At 35.4% G+C, this 23,843-nt stretch overlaps 5 protein-coding genes across 8 annotated transcripts; 4 read left to right on the top strand and 1 right to left on the bottom strand.

The window, feature by feature from the left end:
* The first annotated feature begins 111 nt into the window (after positions 1-111).
* Positions 112-2,532, top strand: LOC103491598 (probable carboxylesterase 15). Its single transcript, XM_008451617.3, has 2 exons — positions 112-2,073; positions 2,159-2,532. Exons 1-2 carry the CDS (start codon positions 1,418-1,420, stop codon positions 2,463-2,465), a joined length of 963 nt encoding a protein of 320 aa, XP_008449839.1. The 5' UTR covers positions 112-1,417; the 3' UTR covers positions 2,466-2,532.
* Positions 2,533-3,124: 592 nt separating this feature from the next.
* On the top strand, positions 3,125-7,950 carry LOC103491599 (outer envelope protein 61). Its single transcript, XM_008451618.3, has 11 exons — positions 3,125-3,662; positions 4,174-4,404; positions 4,519-4,575; positions 4,697-4,825; positions 5,554-5,631; positions 5,733-5,803; positions 6,071-6,120; positions 6,228-6,393; positions 6,736-7,285; positions 7,386-7,529; positions 7,606-7,950. The coding sequence occupies exons 1-11, from the start codon at positions 3,579-3,581 to the stop codon at positions 7,750-7,752; spliced, it is 1,707 nt and encodes a 568-aa protein (XP_008449840.1). The 5' UTR covers positions 3,125-3,578; the 3' UTR covers positions 7,753-7,950.
* A 1,321-nt stretch (positions 7,951-9,271) lies between these two features.
* On the top strand, positions 9,272-10,155 carry LOC103491601 (uncharacterized). Its single transcript, XM_008451619.3, has one exon. The coding sequence runs from the start codon at positions 9,715-9,717 to the stop codon at positions 10,153-10,155; it is 441 nt and encodes a 146-aa protein (XP_008449841.1). The 5' UTR covers positions 9,272-9,714.
* Positions 10,156-12,865: 2,710 nt separating this feature from the next.
* LOC103491602 (54S ribosomal protein L19, mitochondrial) lies at positions 12,866-13,561 on the bottom strand. Its single transcript, XM_008451620.3, has one exon. The coding sequence runs from the start codon at positions 13,480-13,482 to the stop codon at positions 13,015-13,017; it is 468 nt and encodes a 155-aa protein (XP_008449842.1). The 5' UTR covers positions 13,483-13,561; the 3' UTR covers positions 12,866-13,014.
* A 1,229-nt stretch (positions 13,562-14,790) lies between these two features.
* On the top strand, positions 14,791-23,714 carry LOC103491603 (oligoribonuclease). 4 transcript variants are annotated; one of them, XM_008451623.3, is made up of 9 exons: positions 14,791-15,064; positions 15,673-15,801; positions 16,862-16,938; positions 17,310-17,391; positions 17,492-17,547; positions 18,571-18,657; positions 20,796-20,886; positions 21,991-22,149; positions 22,407-22,543. In XM_008451623.3, the coding sequence occupies exons 1-8, from the start codon at positions 14,941-14,943 to the stop codon at positions 22,104-22,106; spliced, it is 762 nt and encodes a 253-aa protein (XP_008449845.1). In that variant the 5' UTR covers positions 14,791-14,940; the 3' UTR covers positions 22,107-22,149; positions 22,407-22,543. The 4 variants fall into 4 exon arrangements, with proteins under 4 accessions (XP_008449845.1, XP_050940971.1, XP_050940970.1 ...); XM_051085014.1 differs by lacking the exon at positions 22,407-22,543 and adding an exon at positions 23,304-23,714 and having other exon boundaries at positions 14,823-15,064; positions 20,796-20,979; XM_051085013.1 differs by having other exon boundaries at positions 14,824-15,064; positions 20,796-20,979.
* The last annotated feature ends 129 nt before the right edge of the window (positions 23,715-23,843 follow it).

Genomic DNA, 23,843 nt, shown 5'->3' with positions numbered 1-23,843 from the left:
TTTTTTTTTCTTTTTTTTTTTTTTTTTGTTTAGTCAGGAATTGGGGGGCAGTCATGGTTGTAACTTCAACTTTTGTCCACGGCTGTGTATTGCATTACTTGTCATCCAGGACAGGCACTTCTTCATTTTGTCTTCCCTTTCTTTTCTTTTCTTTTCTTTTCTTTTTTGTTCCAATTTTACTTGGCTACTTCTTCTATACTTAACCACCTTTCTCTTCCTTTCCTTATCAGATCCAAAAGTGAGTAAATATAACATCTTTTCATTTTGTCCTTTCTCTTTTCCCATTATTGTTTTTAGTTTTCATATTCCGTTCTTGTGTTGGACGTTTAACATTGACTCTTTTTTCTTTTTAAATTAAATTATAAATATATGTGTAGAGAAAACAAAAATGAGAGAGTTAGTCTGATGGTGGTGTAAGGTGCTCACTGGGCATAATTTAATAATTTAATAATTTAATATTAATATTACGTCTTCTTCTTCTTTCATTCACTTCACTTCCCTTCCCTTCCCTTCTCATGTCACTGTTGCTGTTTCTCTTCACCCATTTGTCTTCGCTGCCACCTCTCTTTTCATTCCTCCTCTCCTCATCCTTTCTTGCTTTTTTATGTGTTCTCATTTCTGTGACTGAAGTTTCATAAAATTTATTTTGATTTGGTTAGATGAATGGTATGGATCTTGCATAGTTGATAAATTGAATTGGACCCAGCCACAGCCTCCCTATCTACCTCCAGTTCTACTGTTAGAAAATAGAGGTATGCTTCTTCTAGTGTCACAAAAATCTCTCTCTATGCCTTGTACTTTCCCTCAAGGTTGATATTTTATGAAGTGGAAACGGACTGCTGGAGTGATTCAAGGGGAAATAACTTGATCACAACCTCTCGATACTAAATAGATTTTACCAAGTAAGCACCTTGCACTCAACAATCAGTTAGTCCATTAATGGTCTAACTCGGTCCTTTTGATTCAAATATTGTTTTTGAAGGATTAAATAGACGGGGACTTTAACACGTATTTTGCCTAAAATACATATATATGAACCAAAGGTGAAGCTTGTACAAATATGACGCTGCCTATTTTTGGCTGTGGTGGTGGTGGTTTTGTGCATCAGCAAAGCAGACACCATTTATATAATAATAATGTCTGCGTTGTTATCGTTATGTGCATTTTTTCGTATTCTTTTACATTATTATTATCCTCCCAATAAATAACCATTAGTTTGATTCAACATTATATAACATTTAACAATTAAAAATAAAACGAAAGAAAAGACAATGGATGATATCCGATAGCACAGAAGTATTCACTAGAAAACGGCAGTCTCAGGCGGCTGCCGGCCACCCGCCATTTTCTCTCCTTTAATTCTTCCCTTCTTCCACCTTCTTTTCTCATCTCTTATCTTCTTTGTTGAGCTGAATCTATGGCTGCTCCCGTTGAAGTCGATGAATGCCGCGGTGTCCTCCGCGTTTACAGCGACGGCTCCATAGTCCGTTCTTCCAATCCAAGCTTTAATGTCCCTGTCAACGACGACGGTTCTGTTCTATGGAAAGACCTTCTCTTTGACCCTATCAACGACCTGCACCTCCGTCTCTACAAACCTGCCGACATTTCTTCTCCCAAGCTTTCCGTCTTTTTCTACATCCACGGTGGCGGCTTCTGCATCGGCTCCCGCACCTGGCCCAATTGCCAAAATTACTGCTTCCGCCTTGCCTCCCAGCTTCCTGCTCTCGTCATCTCCCCTGACTACCGTCTCGCTCCCGAAAATCGCCTTCCGGCTGCCATTGATGACGGTTTCGCAGCTCTTCGGTGGCTTCAAGCCCAAGCTGAATCAGACCACCCTGATCCCTGGCTGGCCGATGTGGCCGATTTCAGCAGAGTTTTCATCAGCGGTGACTCCGCCGGTGGGAACATCGCTCATCATCTTGCGGTGGGACTTGGCCTAGGTTCGCCTGAGTTGGCGCCAGTTCGAGTGAGAGGCTACGTTCTCCTGGGGCCATTCTTCGGCGGAACGGTGAGGACTCGGTCCGAGGCAGAAGGCTCTAAAGAAGCATTTCTGAATCTTGAGCTCATCGACAGGTTGAAATCAGATAATGAAATTCGAATTCAATATTTCGAGTTTCGATTACAGTAAAGTTAGTTTTTGGTTTTGACGATTGAGCAGGTTTTGGAGATTGTCGATCCCGATCGGAAGCGACACCGATCATCCTCTTGTGAATGTGTTCGGACCTACAAGCCGGAACTTGGAGGCGGTGGAGATGGATCCGATAATGGTGGTGGTGGCCGGGGCCGACTTGCTGAAAGATCGAGCGGTGGAGTACGCAGAGGAGCTGAAAAAACAAGGGAAGAAGATAGACTTAGTGGAGTTTGAAGGGAAACAACATGGATTCTTTACCATTGATCCAAATTCTGAAGCTTCAAACCAATTAATGCTTCTCATAAACCATTTTGTTGCTCAACATTCACTCTGATTCCTCCTTCATCCCTTTTCCATTCCCCAATCAATCTGCTTAATAAAAATGTTTCATTTGTAGTTCATATGTTCATAAACCATCGGACTATGTTGGTATTTCTTACCAACAATAAAACTTCTTCAATTTTATAAAGATAACCAATGAAGCAAAATTATTAAAAGCTTTCAAATTTTCAAAATCCATTGAAAATCTAAGTTGATTAATTAAGTGTATAATTTCAAGTAAATCACCTTAGAAACTTTTAAAATAAATTTCAACAGTAGCAAGTAAATAGTAATAAAGTTTGCATATTCATCCACTGCACCTCAACTTACAATACTACACGAACTTTTCGACTCTATTTCATATTTCAAAACTCAATGTTATTCTCGAATGCATATAACAAAGACGTAAAACAAAGGGTGTTTATATATATATATATATAATAGTACACAATAAATAGAACCCCAGATGTTGAAGAGAAGTATGATTATCAAAGGAAAAATAATAATAATAATAATGTTTTGACTCATTTAGAACTTCAAAAAAGAAAAGAAATTATTTTGGTAGAATAATAATGATAATAACAATAAATATGCATAATATTTAGAAAAAATAGGATGCGTAAATATATATATATATATATATATATATAGAAAGAAAGAAAGAAAGAAAGAAAGAAGTTAAATGGGGGGGTCAATTGGGACCGAGAATTGACAGAGATTGGTGTTCCTCTCTTCATTTTGGTTTCTTCATCATCCGTACGTACACAAATTCCTTTCATAATTCCAACAGATCAACGGCAACATAGGACAATTTTACAATTCCTTTCTACGCTTAATCTTACGGAATGTTCCGTCCGTAGAGTTTAATTCCCTCTTCATTCCGATTCCCATTCCAATTTACAGCTTCCGGTGGTGACGGCCTCCGATTCGGACTTTAGGGCTTCTCTTTCTTGTCTTGTCTTCTTATGATTTTTGGAAAATTCTCTTCTCTTCAAATCCCTAGATCCTCCTTTTCTACCTTTATTTATCATTACCTCCCACTCTCCCTCTCTCCCTGAAGAACAAGTGATTATTAGCTTGTTTACTGAATCGAGTGCAACAGAGGAAGATTTTGAATCCAACGGGAATGATGGATCCGGAGCTGATGAGACTGGCTCAGGAACAGATGAGTCGCATGTCCCCAGCAGACTTCGCCAAAATCCAACAACAGGTGTGGAGTTTCGTTTTTTTGTTTACTATTTTAGATTTCGATGTAGATCTTGGGGCATTAATTGAATTTTTTTTCTTTTAATTTAAAGAAATGGAAATCATTGCCCCAAAGTTTTGTTTTCAGTCGGTGGCAGATATTAACTCGTGATTTTGATGTAACGATCCCCATGATATCGAGAAGTTTTCGAATTTTATAATCTGTGGGTATTAAGATCACCCAGCTTTACCCCGTTCTATTGTCTGCCTGCGTTCATTCTATTCCGAAAGAGCACCGATGTTTATTTCCCTTTGGATCGTCTCAAATGAAAAGTATCCAGAAAACTTCAAATTGCTATGGAAACATCGTGGAATTGGTTGTATTAATTCAGTTTCTTTTATTAGTACTTTGAGGATTGAACAAACCATTTGCGTGCTCGGCTAGTATTCTGTTAATTGCTTATAATTAATTTAATATCTCATGTACTCGACCTATCTCTGTATAACTGAAATTGCCGAGTTATATAAAATTTCAGATGATGGCTAATCCAGAACTGATGAAGATGGCCTCGGAAAGCATGAAGAGCATGCGTCCTGATGACTTCAGATACGCTGCAGAGCAGTTGAAGCACGCACGTCCAGAGGATATGGCTAAAATTGGCGAGAAGATGGCCAATGCATCACCTGAAGAAATTGCAACTATGCGTACACGTGTTGATGCACAGGCCAACTATGAATTGAATGCAGCTGAAATGCTGAAGACACAGGTAATACTTGGAGGGTTTGATTCAAACACTGCTCTGTGGAGGCAGGGGATGTTTTTTCTTCAACAATGTATTTGATTCTATTGAGAATATTCTGATTGGTAATTCATCAAGTAGGGGAACAAGCTTCACAGTCAGGGGAAGTTCAACGATGCCTTGGAAAAATATTTGCTTGTGAGTATATCATATATTTTATTCTCTCTCTCTCTCTCTCTCTCTCCCTCTCTCCCTCTCTCATCACTATCTTTCTTTGAGCATATTCATGAACTCCCTGTCTTTACTTCGAGATTCTTAGGCTAAAAATAACCTCAAGGGGATTTCATCTTCCAAAGGACAAACACTTCTGTTAGCTTGCTCACTCAATTTGATGTCATGTTACTTGAAAACAAAACAGTATCATGACTGCGTAAGGGAGGGTTCTGAGGTAAGCAGATTTCTTTTTCTTTTTAATTTTTAAATTTCAGTTTACCATATCGATGTGATATTATGTACTCTTAGCTTTTCTTTTTGTATGATATCAACATAGTGTAATATCTTGTATCCTTATTAGTTACTGCAAACATAATCAGATTTGATGTAAAAGTTACTAGACAAGCTATGTGGTCAAGAACTTGTATTCCAGTGTGTCACCAAATAAAATGCACAATCTCGATTCCAACTGAACTGCTTGAATTTTTGTATAAGCTTGGAGTGTGAAGTTCGATGTAGTGGAAAATTTCCAAGCATGGGAGGAGAAAAAGTGAAATTGTTCATTACTTGGTTGAAGGAAATTCCTTGTTTTTAATTAAAACACTCATATTCATGTTTAGATCTGAAAGTCAGCAAGCCCTTTGATTGGGGAGAGATGGAGTCCATGCTTCAAACATCTTTTACATGACATATATACTAAAAAGAAAGTATACTGATTACTGAGTGATGCGCTCTAGTCATGCGCTTTTAGGAATTCAATTGTTTCATGGATTATTAATTGATAATCTCCTATGTATGAGGTGCCAGAATCCTTGTTATTCCGTGGAGAATTTTCACACCTTGACTCTGACCAAGAATTTTTTTTTTTTTTTTTTTTTGCATATGATTATTATTTCAAAGGTGGCATTTATTCAAATGATTGATTTTTTATATCTATGATACCAAAGATTTCACTTACTGTAGGTTTTGGCTTATGATTCAAGAAACGTGAAAGCACTTTACCGGAGAGGTCAAGCATATAAAGAATTATGTCAATTTCAAGTGAGTTTGTGATGATTGGCGGCTAGCTAACTGATTTTAAGATACCATACTCATTCAAATTCTACTATCTGCTGATATTTTTTTGGATTTCATTTTGTTAGGATGCTGTTTCTGATTTGAGCAAGGCACATGAAGTTTCTCCTGATGATGAAACTATTGCAGATGTTTTATCGTGAGTTATTTTTCCCCAAATATTTTACACTACCTGTCTAATCGAAACTCTTGCCAGTCTTTGTGTGGTTCAGATGGAGAAATGACTCACCTTCCCAATTTATTTTATTTTTGGGCCAAGTATGCGTTTTCTCAGAGTTCTGTTTTGTGGGAAGTTCAACTGAGAATTTAACACCTGTTCTTGCATTTGTAATCTATTGTATCACATGTTTTCAAGTGGCTTTCTTCATTCATCTGATATATTCTGTGAAAATAATTGTTGCCACAGGGATGCCAAGAAAAAATTGAACGAACAAGGTGGGAGGAATGTACCTAAAGGTATTTCCTTTTTGCTTCTCCACTGTATTCTATGTACCTTGAGAGCGGTGGGATGAAACATTACGTAGAAATTGAACCTGACATTGCATTTCTATCCTATTCCATAGGAATTGTCATTGAAGAAATAGTTGAAGAAGACAACCCTATATCCACAAACAGTTCTGTTTCAAAACCACCAGAAGTTATTGACAATTCTAAGACTGCTGATACCTACAAGAAGAGTATAAACTCTGAGAGTTTACAAGGATTGAGAGATGATCCAGAAGCTATCAGGTCTGCATGCTTTAGTCAGGATTTTTTAACATAATTATTTGATAGTAGGCGTTGAGCGAGTCATTGAAGTTATTGGCTTCTTTTGGGCTATTCATCGTTCTTCCCCTTTGTCTTCTTCAATAGGACTGTTCTTTTTTATATTAAAAAAATTGTGGTACTTTTTTTCTTTACTAGGTCCATGAACATTTATGAGTATTTTGTCTAGTTAAGTTCTATATCGCTTTCTTCTATCCTTACAGATTTTGTGCGTGAGGATTTATTATTCTGGAAATGAAACAAGATTTTCAGTTGGAGTTTTATTAATTATTGACCAGTGTTTTTATTCTTTTACATTTTCTATAGATCATTTCAGAGATTTGTTTCAAATGCTGATCCCGATACTCTAGCTGCTATGAACTTTGGAAAATCTGGTGGTATATCTCCAGACATGGTTGCCACTGCCTCAAATATGATCAGCAAAATGTCTCCAAGTGAGCTTCAAGAAATGCTTAAATTGGCTTCTTCTTTTCAAGAGGCGAATCCCCTCAACGCAGACGGTCTAGGCCCAAATCTGGACAGTGCAAACATGACCCCGGAGATGCTCAGTTCGGCCAGTCGTATAATGAGTAGTATGCCACCTGAAGACCTACAAAGGATGTTCGAAACTGCATCATCTTTGAAAAGGAACGAGTCTGCTTCTGGGAATGGCAATGTACCAGATTCTGATACGCGGTCAATATCTTTTGAGAGTCAACAATCCAGTATGAGTGGAAGTAGAACCACACGCAACACTAGTTCTTATGATGCATTGTCGAACTTACGGAGCAGTTCGTCTAACTCAACTATTCCAACCTCTTCTACTGACATGCAAGAACAAATGAGAAATCAAATGAAAAATCCAGCCATGCAGCAGGTTTGTAAATCTTAGCTATAAACGATATAATGAGTGAATTCATTTGCTTTTACTATACTTAACTCGCTCTTAATAATTGGTTTTGTGTAATCTGTGTTAGATGTTCACATCAATGATAAAGAACATGAGTCCAGAGATGATGGCAAATATGAGCGAACAATTTGGTCTGAAGCTTTCTCCTGAGGATGCAGCAAAAGCTCAGGAAGCTATATCATCTTTCTCACCGGAGGATTTAGATAAAATGGTACGTCGTTCGTTTCCCATTATTTCCCAAACAGAATTCTTCTCTATGGTTCTGATAAAAACTCTCTTGATTACAGATGCGTTGGGCAGATAAAATTCAAAGAGGTGTAGAAGGTGGAAAGAAAGCAAAGAATTGGTTACTTGGACGTCCTGGTATGATCTTAGCAATATGCATGCTGATATTAGCTGTAATTCTTCATTGGTTTGGAATAATAGGTGGTTGAGTAAGAGATTCGCCTTTACTACTCCTTATTTAAATTTTTGTATAACACACTACTGACTCCCTCAACCTCAAACTCAGGATTATGAAAATTAACCATTTTGTTCCTCCTCTTTCCTTCCCCTTTCATATCGATAAACAAACCTCCAATCTACTGTGATTAGTTATGAGATTTATGAATTCTTTTCTTTCTTATCATCAATTTTATACATACGTGTCTAGAAGAATAACTCATTCCTTTTTTTTTTTTTTTTTTATGTATATATATAAAAAGAAATATTATAAAGGCAATATTAGGCGGTGGAAATTTGGGGGATACACGAACACCAAAATGGACTCTATATTATAGTTTTTGTTTTGCCCACGTATTAAGATTGTGGACAAACATAAACAAACAATGGGAGGGTGGACTCTGGACACGGAATAGCTCAACATTATTGAAATGAATAAAAGGAAATTGGTCGTGGTCTTGGTTACGACTTTGAAGTTAAATAAAAGAAGTGGTAGGGCAGCAAGCATTGAATTGAATTATCTGGAAACCAAATCCACTTTGTCATTTCTCTCCTTACTTTACTATTACTACCGGTGACCTCCAACTTTGTCCTTTTCATTTTCTATTGGAACGATAACGACGCCTCTCCTTACATGAATCGCATATGTATCCCCACATCTAAGATTGATTTTCTTTCTTTTGGTTTTACTTTGATTTTTTTATTATCCTTCCTATCAATTATATGAGCGGACCCCAAATGAGCTTTACCTCATATTGACCTTCATACTTTTCAATTATCAGTACTAAAAAAAATATAACCAGAATATGATGTGATTTAATTAATGAAATAACTCGACTCAAATCCTCAAATCATAAAACATCAAAGAATTTGAAAACAAATTCCTTATTCTTTCCATTAGAAGGAGTCCTTCAAATTAAAAATAACTCAATTCAAAACAAAAGGATACCTTCATTAGGAGTGGAATTCCCTCCGGACGATTTAGTAATTCATATTCATCTGAAAGTTAGGATTTAGCGTTTGTTATTTGAACTGCAATTAGGTCAGAAATGGAAAGCGTTTGCTATTTAAACTGGCAATTAGGTCAGAAATGGAAACTTTGAAAAGAGAATATTTTGTTCGATTTTGTGGTTATAAAATAATGAAATTTAAACCTCTTTTATGTGGTAATAAAATATTGTTATTTAAACCTCTTATGATTTGAAATCAATATTCACATAAGTCTAGTATAAAAGAAAAAAACCTCCCTATGTCAAATAATAAACTAATTATCAAACTATATTTTTTTAACTTTTAAGAACAAACCATGTTATGATTATTAAGTTTGTATCACAAACAAACAAGTGGATAAAGGTGTTGAAATTTTCAATTTGTATGCCAACAGACTTAAAATTCCCTCTCGCATAGTACTGTAATTATTCTTTTAAAATACTTACTAATTTATATTTAGATAAAAATGATGACTTGAATGTATTTTAGTTTGATTTTGATATACTTGAGAATAGTATTTGTTTAGTTACAAAATATTTATAGTTAATAAAGGAATGAAAGAAGATTGAAGTAAAAATATTAAGAAGAGGGAGAGAGAGAGAGTGTGTGTGTGTGTTGAAGGGGTTCGTGTTAGTGTTAGCGAGAAAGTGTTGAATGAGTGGTGGTGGAGGACACGTCTGACCTTTTGAATTCTCGCAAGAAACTATTTCATACTTTCCATATAAATTCAAACCCTCCAAGAAAATAACCAAAAAAAAAAAATCCTCACAAAATTCTGCAAATCCTTTTCCATTTTTGGATTTTTCCTTCCGATTAATCGCATCCTCTTCCTCTCTTTCCCCTTCATTTCATCTTCTCCCCCCATACCCTCCTTCAACAACTCCACAATCAATCCATCTCCTTTCTGGATTCCCATTGCACAGTAATCCAACGCGCTTCATTTGACCAATCCGATTCAATCTATCATGAATCAGGGCGTCCTCCTCCGATCGCCGCCGGGTACTCGCCAACAACCACTACTCAGAGACAAATCAGGCAACATAGTTAAAGAAAAGCGCCGGTTCGCGGAGGTCGCCGGTGGAACAGCAGCGGAGTGCGCGGCAATATGTTGTTGCTTTCCATGCAGTATGATGAATCTTCTGATATTGACGGTGTATAAAGTTCCAGTAGGACTCTGCAAGAAAGTGTGGAATAAGAGGGGAAAACGACGGGAAATCGCAAAGAAAAACGCGGGGGCGGTGGTGGGAGGTAAGGAGTGGGGGAATGATGATCGTGAAAAGGAGGATTGGGGAGAATCGCTTCCGTCGTCGTATTTGTCATCGGAGGATATGGAATTGGAGAAGGAGATGTGGGAACGATTTTACGGAAATGGCTTCTTGAGGACTCCATCGCAAAGAGAAACTTAATCCTACAAAATTTGCTTTTTCTACCTTCATCAATACGGCAACCAATTTTTCTTTAGGGTTCTATATGATCTCACACACACGCACACTCACCCTCATCTATGAACTTCTTCATATTCAAAGATTTTATTGTTCTCTTTTTCAAAAAGATAAAAACATTGTCTTTTTGCATTTTTCCTCTTCGTCTCGAGTCACGTTAAAAACATTAGAAGACAAGATAAGATTTTAAATGTAAAGTCATTTTTTTATAATTGCTCATCATCTTTTTTTTTTTTAGCATGTATGTTAGATTGGTCTTGAAACACAAGATCTTCTCCTTTTTCTTTTATGCTCTTATATAATACACATATACTTTTATTGGGTCTATACAATTTGGTTCGACCCTGTTGCCATTGATAGCCTCTACTCGTGTCCTAGCTCATCTGAGAGCTAAATTTGCCTCGATTGTTTGTCTCTTGTCCTGAGCTTTCCTCAAGTTGGCTTCCGCTATTTCGAGAGTTTGCTGAGCTTCTTGTGGATCAATGTCACTAGCCTTCTCCGCATCATTTACTAAAATAGTGACTTCATTATTGCCTATTCTAGCAAAACCACCGATCAGAGCCATCGTTAACCATCCATTCATCATTAGGAGTAAGGGGTATTTTCAAAAGAGCCATCGTTAACCATCCATCATTAGGAGTAAGGCGGCGTATTTTCAAAATAGCTTGATATGGTAATATACCAATTTGGCCACTATTCGTAACTAAAATGATTTCTTTCACTTCTGAATCCCAAATAATTCGATTCGGAGTCGGGACACTAAGATTTAAGGTCATTTCTTCAATTTGCTCTCCATTTCTAAGTTCGTGTTACCTACCAAAGAATCTATTGAACAAGAATAGACTTTTATCATTGAGTCGTATCGGTGCTGTGGTGATCTATAAAATTGATAGAAGTTTATCTATGATAGATTTTGTATATTTAAAATTCTTTCACTTGATTGTTACCTATTATAATTATTCTTCTAATCAGGTTGTAGGGATGATAGGAGAAACATAACTAATAGGGATAGCAAGAGAAACATGACCATACAAATCCTTTTGGATTCCTTTTCGGCCCTGCTTTTACAAATAAGGAGATTCAGTGCCAACTCTTTTGTTTTTTTGTTTTTTATTGTTCCTAATCTCAATCTTTTTAAACAAGTACTTCAACTTTTTCTTATAATGTTAATATATGTTCATTAATTCAAAATAATTAATTAAGTTTCATTGTTTTAGAAAACTATAAAAATCAAATTTAAAATTTCAGTTTATAAACATGAGTGCTCAAGGTTAAAAATGAAAATTTTGAAATAAAAAAACTGAGATGAAATAAAAATCGAATCCAAGTATTAAAGATTAAATACATAACATCTTAAAACCGTTTTTAAATCAAATGAAAACTATACTATACCCCAAATGTAGGGAGCATAAATTTGTTTTCTTCAAAAGACAAACATCTAAAGCCAAAGTTGCAAGCCCAGAATACCCACATGGATGCCACAGCAACTAGAGTAACCATTCTCTTCTTCTTTATCACTAAATTTAACTCAAATTCCAAACACTTTACAACTTGTTATTGTTATAACTAAAATCTGCAAGTAAATGTTTTTGCATCAAATGGATTTGCCTGTCTTTTAACTCTCGGATTTGTATATTGATCACCTACAATTGTTACCACCAAACAAGCAAAGAATCCAATAACAATTTAATTAGTATAAGAACTAATCATGAAGCACCACCATAACACTCGAAAAAACGGATCCTAATGATTTAGGACTGAGGGAAGAAGAAATTGCTTTGTAGAGTTTGGTTGTGTATTACGTTGTAGTCAAATTGCATTGTAGTGTAGTCTAATGCTGAGAGTTGAAGCATCAGGAGGAGATGAATCATAAGGATTCGCAATCGGATTATGCATGGCAATGATTTCTCTCAATCGGAAAAGATCGACAATGTAAAAGGACATGAAAAAAAAATCTTACACCAGATCAAGAACGAGACAAAGATTAACAAAGAAGACTTGTATATTTGTCATAAACTCTTACTTGATACAAGTAACAAACTAACAGCTCCTAATTAAGCTATAAATGTACCAAGTCGTTATCCTCATAGACAGTCTCAACTCAAAACTCCACATCTTTTTCTACAAAAATTCATGCTTCGAGTCCTCTATCTACAACAATTATCTATTCTTTTTTATACCGAGAGTGTCTGGCCAGTTACGTGCACTTCGACAACTGACCTAATCCTACTATATAAGAAAATAATTTCTAGGTAAGTGACCAACTTATGACTTCTTAGTTAGTTATCGAGAAAATTAATAGTTATATAACTGTTGTCCATCTACTACCGGTATCTAACCTACAACAACCCCAATTAGCTAATCAACGAGAGATGAGAGGTGAATGAGGAACCAAGACTACTACTAAACATGAAAACCCACAATAACAGTGTCACAGAGTTCATCAAATTCAGTAATTTGCACCAGAGATATTGAATTGGAGGGTAGTTCATTACTAACTGGTTCATCAAAATGAAATCAGTTCACAACTCACAGAATGGCCATGGTTCCATAGCAAACTCTAATGATGAAAGATAGCTTTTATTTAGCTATTATCCTTGCCCCATTTCCTTGACATTCAGGAGCAAATCGTTGGAATTGGTTCAATTTCTAACGAATTTAGAGAAACTTAAGCTGTCAGGAATAGATAGCCGACTTAGCATACGGAATAATAACATTGATTCACAGTAAGAAGATGTAGGTCACTGCAAAAAACCCTCAATTTAAATCGAGATACTGAAGAACAATAAGAGGAAAAAAAACCCTAGAAATTTAGCTGTTGCATTACTCTAATTCGTTTAGGACTTTAATTCCCATGCTATTGGCAGTGCCGATAATGGACTTACAAATGGATTCTAGTGGCATGTACTGGCAATAAGGATCAGATTGCTTGACTTTGGCGATCTCGTAAATGTGCTTGACTGAGAGCGTGGAGGCGACTACGTGGCCTGGGCGGCTGCTCCCAGATTCGATCCCGGCAGCTTTCTTCAAGTACCAAGTGACTGACGGTGATTTGACGGTGAACTCGAAGGTGTTGTCCTTGAAAGCTGTAATGGTTACGGCCATGGGTGTGTCAGGTTTGTACTTTTGAGTCCGGGCATTGAAATCCTTGCAGAAAGCCATCAGATTCAGCCGGTATTGACCCAGCGCTGGACCCACCGGTGGCGCAGGGCGAGCTCCACCGGCAGGGACGGTGAGCCTGATGGTGGCAGAGACGGGTCGTCTGGTGAGAATCTCTTTCAAGGTGGCCATAGCTGTTCGCCGGAACTTCCTTTCCCTGTGAAATAGAATCGAGGAATGGGAAGAGGGTTTATATTTTATATATATGACCCAAGCGGTTCGGACGATGCAACCCTTCTTCGAACCAAATCGATCGGTTTGTAAAAGTTTTTTTCCAATATGGTCCAGTTTTTCAAAATTGTCGAATATGCCCTTTAAAATAATTATGAAAAAAAAAAAAACAAATTATTTACAAAACCAACAAATATTTACGTTCTATATAACAGAATAAGAAAAGTCGTGACATCATTTTTCATAAATTCTATATATCACCTGTGATTTATATTTTCTTTGCAATTTATTATTGTTCAATCATTTCGTTGTAATTAAGGGTTGAGATCGACTAACTAAAAGCATAAGTCTTTCATCTCGTGACATCTCGAGGCAATGTATGTCTGATATCGAGCAAAACAAAGATAGAATTCTCTCATCTGTGGCCATTTGGGTGTCACTAAAGCCCAAGATCCAACAACTAAAAGAATAATTCTTTCGTCCCATACATCTCGATGCATTATATACCCGAATCGAATAAATTAAAGGCAAGATTCTTTCATCTTAGGGCATCTCGGTGCAATTAAGGCCCGAGATCATATATCATGATCTACACAATCGTTTTAATTTAAAAGTCATTGTTTAAAATAATGAAATATAGGATTCGTGTAGATATACGTTTCTATCTTTCATCTCTAGCATTGCATGCCCGAAATCGAATGAATTAAAGTCATAATTCTTTCATATCGGAGTATGGTATGCTAAAGATCGTGTAACAAAATTGACATGATCGTGTATAGTGTGTGTGATCGATTTATCGCGTGTTGGTTGAGGTAATTTGTTATTTTACATTGTGAGTTTATAAACTTCTTTTTGTTCTTCAAATTGTTTTATACATTTTAAATATTTCATCAGTTTGTTATATTTTTGTAAAACAAAAAAATTATTTTAAATTACAAAACTTCCTCAAACTTTAAAATATAACAATCTAAAAATAATTATATGATTTAAATTTTAAAAAATAAATATATGATTTTTAGAAGTTACTCAAACATAAAATATTTTAAAAATCTTTTAAACCTTATTTTAGAAAGTTACGTTTTGAAAACTTAGGACCAAATCAGCTTAAGATTATAAAGCCGAAGAATAAAAATATTTATTTTTAAAATTTTGAGACAACCCATGTTGATTGAAATATAAGGACCAAAAGAAAATATAATTTGTTCATATATATATATATATACACATATATAATTGGTGTATTATAAGTTAATATATAAAACTTAGGAGAGTTATGGCTCTAAAATTCATGTTTTTTTTTTGTATTTTTACATATTTCCAATTACAAGTGTAGGCTGAAAATTGGAACAATTTGACGAGGGAGCGTTGAAGTTGGTGGCGGCAAGAATTTGGGGGAGAGAGAGAGAGAGAGTGAGGGCGATGGCGACGAAACCACTTGTGAACGCATTTTCAGTGTTGGAGCTCGACGCTGAAGACGATCAAATTCCCGCTCTTTCTACTTCCTCCAAAGATGACGCTACCGTTTCTTACTCTTCATCAACAGGTTCCCTTCTAACCTGATTTAACCTCTTCTTCTTCTTCTTCTTCTTCTTCTTCTTCTTCTTATTAACTCTCATGTTTTACAACTAAGGTTGAAGATTCTGATAACTTCAGGAATTCGATTGCCTTCCGTTGATACGAATTTGACCCAGATAGTCTCTTCAGCTGTATTAGAATTTGAAACTATTCTTGTTTGTTTGTTTGGTTGTTTGTGCCTGCTTGCCTGGTTTTGATTTCTGCGGCTTCCTGGATATTGACAAGGCAGAAACCCCATGAATCTAGGCTGCCAAACTAATTGAAACAGTGTATTGGCATATAAGATAGTTTCTTACTGTAATATACTCTTAGTTTCTTCACTTAATATTTAGGTATTTTTGTTGCTTGGTTTTTCTCATTGTTGGTTCTGTGATAAATTAATCTTTCACAGAGATGTATATTGTAATAATCCATCTTTTTTTTTTTTTTTATGGATAACACCATTGACGTTTCATGTACAGTGAGTAGGATACAGTACTTAGTTGTTAGTATGGTTGATGGTCCTGAGCATTTCTTTTTCTATAGGAGATCCACTACCTTTTAATCCTTGACACTGTTGTTTGACTAATGTATCAGGAAAAAGCAAGAAGGAAGTTAATATATCTGGTGATATTCCGACGGGAGAAAGACAGAAACAAGGTCAACCAAATGCAGTTGCAGAAGACTACAAGTTTCCTCTTGTCTGGATTGACTTGGAAATGACGGGTACCTAACGACTATTGCTAATCGATATGCTTTATACTTGTATAACATGGATTCAGGAGTGGGAGGGGATTATAAGCACTTTTCCTGTTTTCTTTGCTAGGTTGCAGCCTCCTTTTATTAATTTTTATCTTTTATGCCTTGTATTCTTCATTTTTTCTTAATATAAGGTCAGTTATTCATCATATTTCTAAATTCTACACTGTGATAATGCCTAAGCCTATACGCGATGGCACTGTTTGCCAGGGGAGGCTGTTGGAGTTTTATGATTAGATTTATCTTCACCCAAGGTTGAACAGAGTTGATATTCAACTTATCGTCTATAGGTTTTTATTACTCTTTTTTTGTGGAATTTTTTTCTCCTTACATTTCTTTTAGTCTTCTTTTGTGCCAATGACATTGACTTCATTTTTATTTTTCTTTTTGGTAATTTCATACTTCAATGAAGTCTATCCCCACCCCCTCCCTAAAAAAGAAAAAAAATCAAAATCAAAATCAAACTATAACCACTATAACTTTCAAGGTTGGTTTTTCTGTGTCTGCCACACTCAAGGCTTTGAGGCCAAAGAAATTGCAACCAACAAAAATGATCATTTAGCAGCATCTATATTTTTGTTCAAGCTTATCTGTACCCTCTAGTAGGTGAAGTTATGTTCGAGTTAAACTACATGCATGTTTTTCTTTTCTTTTCTTTCTTTATTTATTTTTAATGTATTTTCTGACATCCCAAAGAAATAAGGTTTCTATTTTCTTAGTCAGGTGCAATCAAAATTCTAGTTAGACTTCTGTTAGACTCTGTTTACTATTCGATGCAACATCTTTGTCCAGAAAAGAAGGTCTATTGATTGTTGATCAATTATAAGATCTTATTTTTAAAAGACACCATGAGCAGCCTATAAAACATTTGGGTTGGGGAGTTGAGGTTTAATGCCTCTAACTGGGCTTTTCATTTCCAAACAATTTTAGAACGGTCAATTTGAGTGTGTTAATGTGACTTTCGAGATCCGTTTCTGTCTCTCCGTAGTATTTTAAAATATTGAACCCTTTTTTGGCTTATATGCAGGTTTAAATGTTGAAACAGATAGAATACTGGAGATAGCTTGTATAATTACCAATGGCAACTTGACCAAATTGGTTGAGGTATTTTTGCCGTTTGCTATTCAACAGTGTTTTCCATGCATGCATTCCCCCCTGTTTGTTTGTGAGATTTAATTTTGTACTCTCTTTGACTTCACTACACTATTGCCAAATACTCGTCCCTGTTTATATCTGATCCGTCAATAACTTCCTTTTGTCATTAAAGTAAAAAGAACAAAATACAATATTTTTTTTGTAAGAGAGCAAACTAAATAAAATATAGGTTTGAAAAGAATCCTGACCTCTGTATGTCACTGTCAGTCTTTGCGGCCTAAAACAACTGAGAGAAGTTCAAAAGTTGCAACTTACAACCTTAATCTCAGCGCTTCTTTATGCTTTGTTATGATTTTTATGTATTCTACTTATCTTTCTAGGGTCCTGATTTAGTGATTCACCAATCAAAAGAATGTCTAGAGAAAATGGGAGAATGGTGTCAAAGTCATCATGCAGCCAGTGGTAAGAACCGACAGGCTTAATCAATAAAGCACTTCATCGTGATTTAATACTTTTTTCTTGGGGATGAAACAAATTGTGATTTAATACTTTCGTGATTTAGGTTTGACAAAAAAAGTGCAGCGAAGTACAATTAGTGAACGAGAAGCTGAAAAACAGGTATTTAAAAATTTATCTGATGCTTTTGCTTCTCCCCTCTGAATTTTTTAATGTTTGTTACTCGGTTTATTTACTAATATATGTCATTTGATCCTTTTTTTTTAAAAAACGTGTTCTTTCATTTTATCTCAAGAAAAGTTTTTTTTTTTTGTTCTTTTAATTTTAAGTTGTCATTTGATCTTTATATTATTATAATAAATTTTGGGTTTAAATCCTATTTGGTTCTTAAATTTTCAATTATGTTCTATTTTGGTCTTGGAGATTCTGTTTGGTCCCTTACTTTCAAATAGGACCCATTTCCCACTTGCAACGAAGATTCTATTAATGGACTAACAGATTTGTGGTGTGTCTATAACCAATGGAATGAACAGCTAATGCTAATTTTGACGCCAAAACCCTACCTGATTAAGACCCTAATTGATCCGTATGTGTGACGGGTCAGTTAAGCCACGTAGGAGGCTGATCATTTAAAAATATACTACAAGGCATAAATCTGTTGGCTGGCTCACTAGTAGAATCTTAATAGGAAGAATCAAAATAGGCATTATTCAGTAGCGTTGAGACCTTGGCCTAGTGGTAAAGAGGGGGCTGATAGTCAAAATAACCACTAAGCTAATGATAAATATTAATAATTAAGTACTTTTCTTTATATATATTATATAAATACGAGAAAGTTGAGGGGGGCAGCCCCCTGGGCCTATGCTAAATCCGCCGGTGCTAAGAGGTCATGGGTTCAATCCATGGTGGCCACCTACCTAGGAATTAATTTCCCACAAGTTTCCTTGACACCCGAATGTTGTAGGGTCATGCAGATTGTCACGTGAGATTATTCGAGGTGCGCGTAAGTTGGCCCGGACACTCGCAGATATAATAAAAAAGAAAAAAGCATCGAGACCAAAACGAATGTGTTAGAAGTTCAGGGACTAAAATAGGATATGCACTTACGGTGCCATAAATGTGTGTGTAATCTGGTTATCTGTCATTTTGGTGAAATTTTATGCACTAACATTTGTAATTCTGCAGGTCATAGAATTTGTGAAGAAACATGTTTGTTGCGATAAACTACACTTGGCTGGAAATTCAGTTTATATGGATTTTATTTTTTTGAAGGTAGTCTCAAAGCAATCTTCTTTATTTTCTCATAATATCATGCACGTATAGTGTGTTAGTAGGTAAATGTTTCTGTTTAGAAATTCTTTCTCCTGGGTTATCTGTTCTTCAGCAACTTTTTGCTGCTTTCATTTTCTTATTGAAGATCATGTCACCTTAAAAATGAAATTTGCATATTACTTAACATTCAACAATACCTCATTAAGTTTACGCCAGCCTAATCCATTAGAATTATTGAAAGTTCCTCTTGAATTTGCCAACAAGAGTTTAGCTCAATTGGTATCCAAGTATTGTATTAAACTATGAGGTCTGTAGTTCGAATACTCATACCAAAAAGAAAGTTTCTCTTGAATTCTATTATGTAGAATTTTTGAGATTTTTCTTTGAAGGATCGTGATAGGAATATTATTAGAGTATTGTAAGGGTATATATTAGTAATTAGTTAAGGTGGTAGTTATGGTATTAGGTTATAAATAATAACGAGTGAGAAAGGCAGAGAGTGCATTATTTTGGTTAGTGATTTAGGGCTTGAGACAAATCTCAAAAGAGGAAGGGTCCAAGTACCTCAAACACTTGGTTTATGTTGTACTTTGGTTATCTTTTATGTTTCAGTACCTTTGGAATCTCTTGGTGTTTCACTTATTCATGTTCATATAATGTAACCAAAAATTTTCGTTGTAATATGTCATCATACCTTCTTCTCCCTTTGTCTCTCTTTCTATTCAATATCCTCCTCTTGGGCAGTTACAAAAGGAAGCGGGAAATGCATATCAACTAGGGGAATAAAATATAGCTAGATATAGAATCTCTGCTGAACTTCTTTTTACATAAGCTCTTGTTTCTTTCTAACTATATTCTTAAACTAAAGCTCTTTATGCATTGTGTCATGAAGTTTTGGTCTTTTTAACTATATTCTTAAACTAGAGCTCTTCCATTTGCAGGGCAATGTACAGTTAAATTAGGGAACAAACACTTGCTTAATATTTTTTGTATCAGAACTCTCATCACGTAATAGACTTCGAATGAGGAGAAGAGAAAGGCCCATGGTTGCAAAGAGAGGCAATAGAAAAGAACCTTCCATTCTGCTGCTTTTAAGCTGAGCAAATAGCAGCTGGGAGTGGGATTTAGAACCAAGTTTGGCATCTAGAAATCTGTTTATGTTCACTCCCACCAAGCCAAGATCCCACGATTATTGACAGGAATTTCTTTTCTCTTGGTGCAACTTACATTCTAAATAGCATCCCTGAGATACATCCTTAAAGAATAGGTTGGTCCCAAGAATTCTTACAATGATGGTGTAATTGAAAAGATTCCAGATTGCAAAGCTTCCATCCCCTTTTACTCTGTTCCCTAATTTAACTGTACATTGCCCTGCAAACGGAAGCGATTTGAGGAGCCCCACCCGCTTATCCCAAGTTTAGATTTCTTCCAGCCAAAATATTCTATGAATCAGCGGTCTTCAATAGTGTCAGCCTTCGGAATCTCTGTTGAAGTGTTTGACTCCACCTAAGTTTCATGCCAAGAGGATGTTCAATCAACTCTTAGTTAACTGTAGTGAATTCTCAATGTCCCCTTAAAAGTTAACCAATTGTCCATCCAGGATTCTGCCTGCCTACTTGATTTCCTTCCTCTGGTAAACTTACCACCTTTCCACTTTCATAAATACTAGTTTGTGATTTAGTATCACGGTTGGTTTGCTAGATTGTTTTGGGAACTGCCAAAACCATTTTATTAAAACACCTCATTCCTTTCCTTACGGTTATAATGCTAGTTTACCATTCCAATTAACTAGGTGACATGATACCCTCCTTCTTGCCTACTACCCAAAGTCTAGGACTCTTGAGTTTTCATTCCACTATTTGAGGCTGAGCCACTTTAAATTTCTATTATTTCTCTCTTCTTCTTTCATACGACCCTTCCCACGTTTACTCTTCTAAGAAAACTTGGAAATTTTGCTGAATTAGCATATAATATGTTCTTTTGACGTGGTAACCTTACTGCTTCTATAATTCACCAATTTCTTAGGTAGTTGCACGTACTCTTCTTTGTTCAAAGATATCTTATTCATCTTCTATAATTCTTTCATAAATACTGCTTTCCAATGTTTTATGTTCTAACGGCCTGTTTATTCCCTTCAGAAATACATGCCAGATTTGGCTGGACTTTTTTCGCATGTGCTTGTCGACGTCAGTAGTGTAAAGACTCTTTGTGATCGCTGGTATCCAAGAGGTAAAGATCTTGACAACTGGGGTGTTTTGGCTTTTGAGAAAAATGACGGCCATGTTATTCTGAATTTTCTGTTTCTTATTAAAAATAACAAAGGTAAATGTGTATTATTTTCTTGCAACTATTGGTATGTTATTGGAAACCTATACAACTATTCTTGTTCAAAGAGATTGAGAAGAAACCAAAGAGATTCTGATATTGAAGAATTTGGAGTTCTTATACATTGCTTGTCCACAGTCTCCTAATCCCTTAATCCTGACGAAGGAATATGGAAACTTTGAGTTGTTCTTATCGAGTTATCACACATAACCCATTAATTCTCATGAAAAGCCTCATAGAAGATTTTCCCATATGGTTTTGTCTCCTCAATGTTGTTATATGTGCAAAACAATCTGAATCTCAAGGTCAACATTTGGTCCCTTGTTCATTTGCTAGATCTTTTTGGAACCGCATTCTCTCTACGTGTAATTGGCAAGCAATCCTCTTGGAAGATCCTAATTTCCTCCTGTCATATACCTCTGATGGCACCCCTTCAAAAAGGAGAAAAGATGGTTTGGGAAAATTTTATAAGAACCTTTGGGCCCTTTGCTGGAATTTATAACCAGAAAGAAATAGAATAGAAGACGTTTCCAAAATAAAGAAATCCCCCTCTGTTGATATTTTTATGCTATAGTTAATATGGTTGAGTCTTATGACCTATGTTCTCCTTTATTTCACCACTACAACTTCTTTTGCAACTCCAGGGGGTCTCCCCTTCTGTAATTTTATACCATCCATGAAATTGTTTCTTTTACCTAATAATAATGATACCTATTGCCTCATGGAGGGATTCTGAGTTCATAGCCAGCTTAATATCATCTTTGAAAGATATTGAGGCTTTTAAATTTTATTAGCATTATTCTCCTGCATCAAACATTTACTTGATTCATAACAAGAATAATGGTTCTTAGCCTCTAATGGAAATCTCGCAGGTGCCTATGATATGTTTAGTCTTTTTGTTGACTATCAGTATTATCGATTTCCTTTATAAACCAAACATAGACTCAGCTTAGAACATTTGGTTATTCAATTACTTGTCCATATATTAACAACCCATTTCCTTTCCAGATCGGAAGAAAGCCCCGCCAAAAGAGAATAAACATAGGGCTATGGATGATATCAGAGAAAGCATAATGGAACTCAAATATTACAAGGAAAATATATTTAAGAATTCAAAAAAGTGATGCAAGATGAAGCACCATAACCAGATGATTGCATGCCTGAACGGTACGGAGATTTTACTTTAAATTTTATGTCTATCATTCATCTCCAAATTCAATTGTGTATAATGTACTATCTTCTGTTATCGTGGATATTCTGCTGTTAAGTGGTGTTTGGATAGACTCGTACATCTTACCACTTTGTAAATTATAACTCTTTAAGGTGTATACTAGTATTAATATAAGTGATGAAATTTTTATTTCTATCTTATCTGAAAGTTCTTTAGCTGAATAGTTATCGAAGTCTGTTTATTTTGAGTGCAGTTGCTGGATACATTGCTCGGAGCCTATATAGTATGAGAAGATTTTGTGCATATGATATCTCAAATGAATTTGTAAAATCCAGAAATATTATATTGATACTAAAATTTGCCATTGTTTAAGGGATTTATTTATTAACATGCGTGGTGTGTACTAATTTTATTGAAATTAACTGTTAAATGGGTAGGATATGCTCGTTCACAAACTATACATCTTGATTCTTGAAGCTATTTCTTGAGTACAAGGATCAAGGATGTTTATTTGTTATTTTCTTTATATTTAAGGTATTTTTTTAGATGAACACCTAGTAATTCGAAGATGTGGCATTCTCTGTCAAATTAATGGTGGAGCTCGAGATTGGGAGAAGAAAAGGGGGAAAAGGGTGAAAAAAGGAGAGATGATTTTAGTTAGAGTTGGAAGGGGGACTGGGAAAAAATTGATTCTTTAGCATAAAAAGGAAGGGAGACAGAAGGCATCGTGAGAATGGGCCACGTGGTTAGGTTACAAGAGTTTGATGTTAGATCAGCCAAGACCTTTTGAAAATGGCAAAATGGTTTTGGTTACTAAAAAATGGCTAAAAGGTTTATTGGGATTTAGTTTTAGATTGTAGTGTTATTTTTTCCTCTCTTTGATTATTTCCTTTTTTTTCTCTTTGCATAATATCAACAAAAAGTCTTTGTTTCTGTTTCAGAAAAAAATACTTGAAAGTTTTTTATTTCACTACTCCATTTCACTCCATTAGTTAAAAGAAAAAATATATATTTTCATTTTAAATGAACATAGAGCAGCTTGATTGAAGCATTTGATCCTTTTATAATGTTTTTCTTTCGTTTGATCATCTTTCATTTTCTTCCTCTGATATCGTGAAGATGGACTAATCAATTTCATTAATGTGGTTAGGTTTGGAATGAGTTTGAAGAGAGAAGAGGACTTGAAGAAGTAACTAATCGTAGTTGATTGTATCTTAATAACTCTATTGTTGTTAATATTAACTTTTTTATAAAAGTTGTTACGTACCAACATGATCAAGTGATTTATGATTTGAATTTTCTCCATACTAAAAAGATAGCATAAAACAAATGGGAATTATGATGTTTTGGGACCAACCCTTCAACGCGAGAGTGGTGGAAGTAGAGGTGGGGTTCGAGGCCAAGCGAAATCCATTGCCTTAATATGGAGGAAGCCTATTTTCGCCATTCTTGTTTCTTTTTTCTTCCTTTCATGGCAAGAATCTTTAACTCCAGTATTTCGATAACATTAAAATTCTACCATTCTTGAATAATATACAAATCATTATTTTTTTCCTTTCAATGTTTTGATAATGCTAACATTCTTTATGTCTCTAACCTTTTTGACAAAAACGTAGCTTGAACTGCCATGGAGATCATAGCACCCTTTTATTCCTAACACTAAGATAATTATGCCAAATGTCGTTCATAT

The sequence above is a fragment of the Cucumis melo genome, chromosome 5 (assembly GCF_025177605.1).
Source record: "Cucumis melo cultivar AY chromosome 5, USDA_Cmelo_AY_1.0, whole genome shotgun sequence".
NCBI lineage: Eukaryota > Viridiplantae > Streptophyta > Magnoliopsida > Cucurbitales > Cucurbitaceae > Cucumis > Cucumis melo.
This window is presented reverse-complemented; position numbering and strand designations above follow the sequence as displayed.